The 9428-nt window shown below is 30.5% G+C and overlaps 1 protein-coding gene across 1 annotated transcript; it reads right to left on the reverse strand.

Moving 5' to 3' along the window:
• Window positions 1-1317: 1317 nt before the first annotated feature.
• Window positions 1318-8162, reverse strand: LOC139096430 (uncharacterized). The gene is made up of 3 exons (XM_070648144.1): window positions 8060-8162; window positions 6389-7870; window positions 1318-6031 (listed from the first exon to the last, which is right to left on the reverse strand). The coding sequence occupies exons 2-3, from the start codon at window positions 7862-7864 to the stop codon at window positions 2213-2215; spliced, it is 5295 nt and encodes a 1764-aa protein (XP_070504245.1). The 5' UTR covers window positions 7865-7870; window positions 8060-8162; the 3' UTR covers window positions 1318-2212.
• Between the last annotated feature and the right edge of the window lie 1266 nt (window positions 8163-9428).

Below are 9428 nucleotides of genomic sequence, written 5' to 3' on the forward strand. Positions count from 1 at the left end.
TTTTTCATATAAAACTTTCTTTCCACATCCTTCAACATCACAAATAAATTTCGGATCCGAATGATAATACAAATGTGTCCTCAAATTGTTGATACATGAAAATAATTTTCCACAAAATTCGCACGGCATGTCCTTATCATTGTGTGACTCGACGTGCTTCTTGAGATTCTCAGTTGAGAAAAATGCTTTGTTGCAAATGTTACAAATGTGACTTCTGACTTTTTCGGTGTGTTTTGCTCTCACGTGAGCATTGAGATGAAATTTTTTATTAAATTTAAGTCCACATGATTCACAATAATAAGTCTGTTGCTGTTTAATTGACTTTTTTGCATGTACTTTCATGTGCTGTTCCATATCACATCGAAAAAATGAAGCATATCCACACAAATCACAAAAATAATTCTTCACATGAAGATGAACTTTGAGGATGTGACGACGATAATTGTTGACTGATGAACCGCAAACTTCACAAGCATTTTTTGGGCTTTGAATTTTGATTCTTTTTTCTTGCCTTTTCAGCCTTTTCCTCAATTATCGTCTCACAGTCAACAAATATGTCTTCAGGATCTTCTTTTTCAGTTTTTATCTTTACATTTGATGGAAATGAATGATTCAAGTCCGTGTATTGATTGCTGGACTCAAAATGGAATTTTTTATGTTCAGGTTTGTTATAATCTTGTTCCTGAGTTGACTGAATGTGACTATAGAGCTTAAGCTGATTATTTATGAGGCTAGTACGAAAATTTGAGAATACATTAAGGTCATTCTGGCAGAATGTGCAGATTTTTGTGGAAAAGTCTGGAGATGAGATGAGCTGGAAAGTGAAAAAAAAAAGTCAAAAAATTGTTTTTGTCAACAATAAAAAAGTTAAAATAAATGTTTAAAAATTTGCAAATTTTTATGGATTTTAGGTAAAAATTCGCAGATGTTAAACCTTAAGTCACCAATATCTTCACAATTAAGTTCAAATTCACAAGGCTCAACCATATACCCACACCTATAACCCCTCAAACCCCCAAAAAACTCACCTCAATCTGAGTCAAATCGAAGAAATTTTTCTGAATAATTTCATCAATTTTCATAAATTTGTCAGATTTTTCAATAATTCGGAAACAGCAACGACATTTTTCAAGATGATTTTCAAGTTCGATGTCAGCTTCAATCTTTGCATTCATTATGAAAGTGAAATTTCCACCAAGAATTTGCTTATTTTTTATAAAACTTAAATTTTAATGACAAAAAAGATTGAAATTTTGATAAAAATTGTTGAACGCACTCAATGTTTTTGTTTTTGTTTGATAGAATGTTTAATGGATGTTTTATAGATATTTTTGAATGTTTTTGGATGTTTTATTGAAAATATCAAGTAATATTGATGATTACAATTTTGATCAAGTATCTCCAGTAAGTGAACATTCGGAAATTGTATAATGCATGCTGAGGAAGAATATACAATTTTGCTATTTTTCGAAATTTAAAATATTCACAAGCATACTCACAAGCATGCTCATTTAATAAATTTATTTTTTTATCAAATTATTAAAGATTGTTTAAAAAAAATTGCTCTGCTTTCGTTTTGACACACTTTAAACGAGAATGGAACCTAAGACCTCTTATTTACTTACCAATTAGTATATCTATAATTAGGGCAACCATCGGCGCATTAAGGCGGCGTATTTTTTCCGCGATCCTGATCATGATGCGGCTTTATGTTTCTCAATTGTTGCTGTTTCTCGACAAAGCTTCAAAACTTCTCTCGACTCTTTAAGAAGTCGATCTTAATAAAAATTTTGGAATTTTGGATAAATTATGAAAAATTTCGTATTTGTTTGGTCTCAAGCCCAGGATTAAAATATTTTTTTCTTCCGGAATTTTAATTATTTTCTGTACTGTTTTGCAAATTTTTTAACTTAATTTAACTAGTTCATTGAATATTAAGACTATAAATAGTCCAAAAGAACTTCAAAAGTGCCGAACTTACAAATATGTCCCGATATTTTGCAAAAATCTTCTGTAAGGCTTCGTTTATCTACCAAACCTTGTGTAATAATCTGATAACTTTTTAATTTGAATGACTTTAATTTTTTGAGTCCGAATTCCACGAGGTTCAGCACCTTCACATTGACCATCACAATAAAATCTTGCCAACTCCATTTTATATTTTAAAATATTTTTTAAAGCAGTTTTTTAAATATTTTTATGAGTGTAATTTCTAAAATTTTAAGACTTCCTTCGAAGTCAGCTCAATCACTTCTGGTGAATTGAATTGATTAACAATAGACATTAAATTTCCCCAATTCGAATCAGCATGGTTAATTAATTCCTTAATTTCAGAATCTTCAAAATATTTCCCAAAAATTTTCCATAAATAATTATGAAGTTCCATCGATTTATTGTCCTTTGCAGCTAGTTGTAGTAGGTTTTGATTTAGACTGTTCGACGTGCTTAATAGCATCTTAATTTCGTTTTTTAATGCGATTTTTTCAAGCTCATTTAACATAAATTTAAGGATTACGTTTGTAGAATTAGATACAGCTAGATGAAGCACATTGTTGCCACTTCCATTAACATTTTTGATTAACTTGATAAATTCATCTTCAGATTTAGAATTATCACGAATAATTTTCCACAAAATTTGATGAGTTTTGACATCTTTTGAATTTTGTGCAGCAATATGAAGCAGATTAAGTCCACTTTCCATCAAAATGTCTTCATTTGTAGCACAACTGAAGTTTTTCTTTATAAATTTTAATGAAATTTCAATAACCTCACTCTTGTTTGTGCTAACAAGAATATGTAAGAAGTTGTTGCCATTTCGATCTTTTTGAAGCATAAAATTCTTCAATTCTTCTCGATCTTCAAAGGTGTCATGGATTAATTGATGCAATGCCTTATGAATTGCAATATTAGTGCTGATTGCTACATAATGAAGAATAGTTTGTTGATCTTTCAATGATTTTTGTGCTGCAAATGCTTTGCAAACTTGTTTGTCGGATAATTTTCCGATCTCGGTCCACAAAATTTTCAGCAGTTCTTCATTCTCCCTCTGGACACAAACATGAAAGACAGTTTCTTTATTCTCATTGCAATTTCTCATTAATTCAATAATTTCAGATGTTGTTAAATATTTTTGAATAATTTCAAGGTATTTTGATACTTTGGATTGTTCCTTAATATCTGATTTGCACATCATTAGCACGATATTTCCATCAAGTCTGGTACTTTTTGCTATCAAAACTTCACGTATGAATGGTACCTCAAACATTGTCTCAAGTTTCGTCACCAAATTCTCAAATATTTCAATTTTAAATTCCGACTGAATAATTCTGAGCAAAATTTCTTGTTCCTTAATCAATGTCCTCAAATCCTCATGATTTATGTGACGAAATAAAACATTTTCAAATTTTAAATAAATGTTCAAGTCCACATTTGAATCGATAAGCTTCACAGTTGTTCTAGTCAATAATTCCTTAACTTTTTCATAACTTCCATTTTCCAAGATTTTCATGATTAATTTTACAAAAAATTCAAGCTCATTGATGAAATAATCTTGTAAATTATCCATGTTATAAAAGTCATCAATATAATCTAAAATTCTTATTTCATGATTGGCCAAAAGTGAAGGTTCTGCTTCAAATGCGTCATTTAAGATGATCTGAATTCCGCGATATTTTTGACTTGTCAGAACTCGAGCTAAAATCGTAAATCCAATGATTAAAAGTTTTTTCTTTCTCAGCTCTTTAATGACTAATTCCACAATGTAAAAGTCCAGTAAATCTTTATTCAAAAAGTAAAATTGTCCATCTTTCATGCCTAGCATTCCACAACCCATAGCCTGGTAATTGAGCCATTCAGTTGGATCGTATTTGGGAAAAGCTTCTTCAATTAAATCTGGAAATAAGATCACAATTGCTACATATTGATGAAATCTCCAAGAATTTAGGTCATATTCTTGACTTTTTATGTTTGCTGTTTGCCTGATCTCGCCTTTCTGTTCCGACCAAACTCTGTAGAATATAATTCCAATTGACTGGTAAAGCATGTAAATGTTTAAGACCATTTTTGGATCTTCAACATTAATATTTCGTCTTTTGGTGTCCTTGAACGTGTCAGCTATCATTTGGTATATTTCAGGTGCTGTCATTGACATTTTATTTATATTTTCAACTTTTTTAATGAAATTATCAGCAATTTTTTTAAAAATTTCTAATTTTGTTAAAGTTTTTACAATTTCATCAAAATTTTTCACATCTAAATCCTTCCGGTCATTTAAAATCCATGATTTTGCAATCAAATTTACTCCATCCTGCCTGGAAAATTTATCAAGTTTATAAATTACATCAATTTGAAGTGCCTGCAGCAAATCAACCTCCATATAGTCTCGAATAGTAATCCACATTTGATTTCCGTTATTAAAGTTGAAGGATTTTAACAAATGTAACAGTAATTTTGCATATTCAGGAGCTACTTCATCATATCCATCAAAAATGATGCATATTTTGCCATTTTCGTAGAGTTTCTTGAAGATTTTAGACTCAAAATTGAATTTTGGCCTTAAAACTACGTCAGTTAAGAATTTTGAAAATTCCAGTTCCTCCTTGAATCTCCTGATATGCTTGATATACTGCTTTAAGTCGACAAAAGTGACCCATTTTGTTGGGAACTTTTTATGAATGAGTTTTGAAATATTTTTAATTGCCCAACTTTTACCGCTTCCTGCTTCGTCTGATATAAGGATGAAATGCTTATTCTTAGTGTTTTTGATTATTTCGGATGGTGAATATTGAGGAATCTCAGCATCTTCCATGTCCACATCCTGTTCCTTTTTGATAAAATTCCTTGGACAAAACAGAAATTCAAACCTTTTTTCACTCAATTCAGTCTCAAGATTTGAATTAATTTCAACTTTGTGGCCATCAAGCAGCATATTCAGCAGCTGATCGTCAATAATACCCGAGAGCTGATATCCCTCAACGTGCTGCTCATTATGATTACCAAGCACATCCAAAAGTGACAATTTTTCATTATTTTGAAAATTAATTTTGATTTTTAGAAGCAATTTTTGACTTTTTTTTGTTAAGCATTGCCAATTGTAATTCATTTCATGTAATTTTGGATTAACTCCACAACTTTTTAGAGCTACATTCACTAATTCATCTCGTACAGCCACATTTGAAACTACAAACACAAAATTATTCTTCTTATTAGCAAAAGTAAGTTCAATTAAGTCCAATTTTCCCTTTGAACAGTCCACAAAGACATTCATGTCCGAGTTATGTCTACAAATGTATTGATAGTCGCATCTTATTGATTCATTATTAAATTTTTCAAGATCTACAAAAATATTCCTTGTATCCAATAAGCATCCAAAAGCTTTTTTGAGGTGTTTATAGATGTCTATCCATAACAGAGTTGGTACATTCGTTGTTATAATGATGAAATTATTTTTGAATATTTCTTTAAAGTCATTTGGTGCTGTCAATTCTATTTTTTGACTTTTGATTGTCAAAAGTACATCGATGTATGCATTGAGTCTTATAATTAGTTTATCCTTTTGCAGATAGCGTTTAAATTCAGGAACAACAAAATTATACCAAAAATTGAATAAATTTCTATATTTTTGCTTGATACGATACAAATATTCTTCATTGTCACTAAATTCTGTCAAGAGATTAATAACTCTTAGAATTAGTTCCATTTGGTATTCTTTTGGGGAATAGAAAATGAAAGCTGATGAAATTATGCCACAGCATTCATCATTTACACTTTGTGGACTCTGTCCTGACCACTGATTAATGGATTTGACTATATTATCAAATATTTCAGCTACATCATGGTTTTCATTGTAGTAAGGCTTTCCCCCATTTTCATACACCAAATTTAAGGCATAGTAGCATATCTGCTGTGCTAAAACTCCAATTATTTCATTCTCTCGTTTTCTACCTGATAATTTAGAACCAATGAAGATCCATTTTGATTCTACAAATGTAATTCCAGGTGAATTTGTTCCTGATACGCTTACATTATCAGCCTGAAATTAAAATATTTATTAGATTTTAGATTGCTTGAAGTTGTATGACGTAAAAAGCATCCCCTAGCTTATGTTACCATATAGTGGAATCAGATTCAGTCAAATTCAGTCATAAATTACTCAAAAATTGGTTAAACGATCGAAAATCCGGCACCAGACTAAAGTGACTCTGACTTGATGCCGGATTATCACTGACCTGGTTTCGGATTTTGGATCGATTGACCTATTTGAGCTATATTGGCGAGAACTTACTCAAGATGGGTTTTAACATCCCCTCCCTTTCTTGAATAAGCTGCAGATATCATTGCAATTTAGTCTCTAGATTTCAATCCTTACACATATTGATATAATACTTACAGTATCACTTTCAAAGTCGTAAATAATCTTCAATCCATCACACGTGACAGCAACATCAAGTACTTCCGGTGCTATTTCATTGATTTTTTCATACCATGTACGGATTTTACTGCGATAATTTGTTTCAACTTCTTTTGATATTGTCGTATTGTGAATAAGTGACTTAATACACAAATTAATGACTGACTGTTGACTATTCGGTAAGGCACATTTAAAACTATCATTTCTCATTTTTGTTGCCTTTTTCATAGCTTGTTGTTTTTCTTTTTCACTCAAATTGTCTATTAAGTCAGAACAATCATCACCTTTGAGTCCAATAATAATTAGAAAGTAATAAAGTCCTAATTTATTAGCATTAACTGTCTCATGCAATAACGAGTTGTTGTTTATGCTGTAAATTATCTTCAATTTTGAATTTTTCATGATCATATCCTCTAAATCCTCATAATGTCCTTCCAACATGGTCGTTTTGAGTTCTGCTCTAAATTTAATTATTTCATAAAGTCTTTCATGGACTTGATTTTCGTCATATTTAAAATACTCGGGAAATGGAAAGTCAGCGTAGTCTAACAAGTCACAAAGGACATCCAACTGATCTGTCTCAAATGCTACTGTAGATATTCTAACTTGATGGTTGAATGGAAGCTTTTGGATCAAATTAAACCAATAAAATGTTAAATAACTGATGACATCCTTATTTTTATGCTCAACAGCTGTTAGAAGAACTGAGTTGGAATGTGAACTCGATGCTTCATCATCTGACTGTTCATCATGGTCTGTTGAACTACAATTAATAAGTATTGATAAAATTCTCTGCGATTCTGCGCTTAATTTTCTGTCAGTTTCCTCAAATGGAGCATCTACTGCTGCTTGAAAATCAGCTTTTGATCCAATTGCTGCATATTTAAGGATAAGTGTTGTGAAAAATTCTTCATTAAAATCCAATGTCCTTAAAAATCTCAGAATCAAAAAAGAGTCTTTAATTGGTGAAGAATTTGCAGTAAAAACTTCAAAAACATCTTCAAATTCACCATGCAGGAAGTCACACAGAAATGATGAAAAATTTTGAGATGATTTAAAATTCAATTTTCTTTCAATTATTTCAAATTGATTTGATGGAGGAACTTTGTAGAATAATTTCGATGCAGCACCATCTTCAAACAACAATTGCATAATCAGTGGACGAGTAGCACCAAATTTCAGTAAATTTTTCTTCAGTTTTTCATATCCAGCATCAAATTCAGTTGGATTTTTAGCATTTATGATAAAAATAAATAGATTTGGATAGTCTGCAGGCTTCAAAGAGTCAATAAATGTCAAAACTTTATCATAATTCCAGGCTGATGAAAATGTAAGAATTTTGCAGATTCTTTTTTGCTCTTTATTGTTATTTTTGTTCTCAATGACATTTATCAAATACTTGCCGGCAACTTTAAAAGGCTTGTCAGCTAGTATGTCAATTATGGAATGATGCATATTCGTCTAAAAATGAAAATAAGAATGTAATGTTGTATAATACAAATTAATTTGATTTAAATTTTCAAATATGTTAATTTGATGAATCATTATCCGGCAATACTACTTATTATTAGCAACTTGTTGGCATTGCTATGAATATTTTTAAGTAATTTCAAATGATACATATTTTTAAACTTAAAACATTTAACTTACATTCACAATTTCAAATTTCAAATGAATTTCATAAAATCACTTTAATCAGATAGTTATAACTTAACAGATCTATAACAATTATTGAGTATAACATTTGTTCATGATAAGTCCAATAGCATGTTATAACAAATCATATTAATTCAAAAAAAAGTCGTTAATTTTCCAAAAAAAAAAAAACTTTAAAAATTTGTTTCAGTGATATAAAAAACATGAAGTCTTTAAATTCCAAACTGTAATTTACTTACTTACTGGAACCATACTCCAACTTGGAGCCTAGATTATTATAAAATGCTTTTCATCTGATTCGATTGCTGGTCACATCACAAAGCTTGTACAAATTCTCTGTTTTAACATCTAATTGACATTCTTGCAATATCGGTCTATGACATGTTGCTTATGGAGCACTGGACAGTCTTTTTCTTTGTGGATTTTAACCAAGGAGATGAAAAAAGTTTATGCTTCCATCAAACTTACGATACTATTCCTATCCAGCCATTCCTTCGCTTGAATCTTTCCAGATAAATGTCTTTTTGACCAGCTCTTTGTATCAGTACTTATTTGAAGTCCAATCAACAATCAACAATTAACAAAATTAATCAGCATTTGAGGATCCGTCTATAGCAAAATCCGCAGTTTTGGCTGTATCCAGGGTTGTTAAAAGCAGAATCTGGTGTGTTTTGAAAATATGTCACAGGTAAAAATGTGTGGATATGTGTGGAAAATGTGTGAATATTCACACATATCCACACATTTCCACACATATCCACACATTTTTCCCTGTAACACATGAAATATGTGGCATATGTGTACACATTCTGTAAAACAGAATATGTTGTAACAACCCTGGTTGTATCTCTGTAGTTAAGAGCCAAGTCTCGCAATACTTTTTGAAATGTCATCGTTAATAGAATGATTTAAAATAATAGCTTAAATAGAATTGGAAAATTAACACAAAAATGCTGACAATCAAGACGAGGTGATTCAAGAAATTTCATCAGAAAGTGAAAATATGGAAAAAAGTTTAACTTAAGAAGTGATAGTCGAAGAAGCTCAGCATGTAGTTGAAATCAAGAATGGTGACAATAAAGCTGAAATTGAGGAAAAGGCAGGACATGAAGAAGAAGTCGTGGCTGAAAATTGTGATAAAATTTTAATAGAATAAGCTTGTTTTTTGAATTTTGAATAAAAATTTATTAACTTTCTTTAAAAGATTTTCTGGAAAATTTAGTTAATTTATCCTTTTTACAAACAATCTTGAATATACATCTAATCATAAAGTGCTCTTAACTCAAATTCTGTAAAAACTTTCTTTGCTAAATTTTTAAATGGTTTAAGTTTAATCTTACTATCCCTACCATCATTGTTCTTT

The sequence above is a fragment of the Chironomus tepperi genome, unplaced genomic scaffold (genome assembly GCF_022539635.2).
Source record: "Chironomus tepperi strain 1889 unplaced genomic scaffold, CSIRO-AGI_Ctep_v1 contig_389, whole genome shotgun sequence".
NCBI lineage: Eukaryota > Metazoa > Arthropoda > Insecta > Diptera > Chironomidae > Chironomus > Chironomus tepperi.

Bases quoted from the DNA above. Each gene is read 5' to 3' on its own strand.
- LOC139096430 (XM_070648144.1), bottom strand. From the start codon at position 7,864: ATGCATCATTCCATAATTGACATACTAGCTGACAAGCCTTTTAAAGTT. The intron at 6,032-6,388 runs GTAAGTATTATA...TTTTAATTTCAG, and splicing joins ACGACTTTGAAAGTGATACT to GCTGATAATGTAAGCGTATC.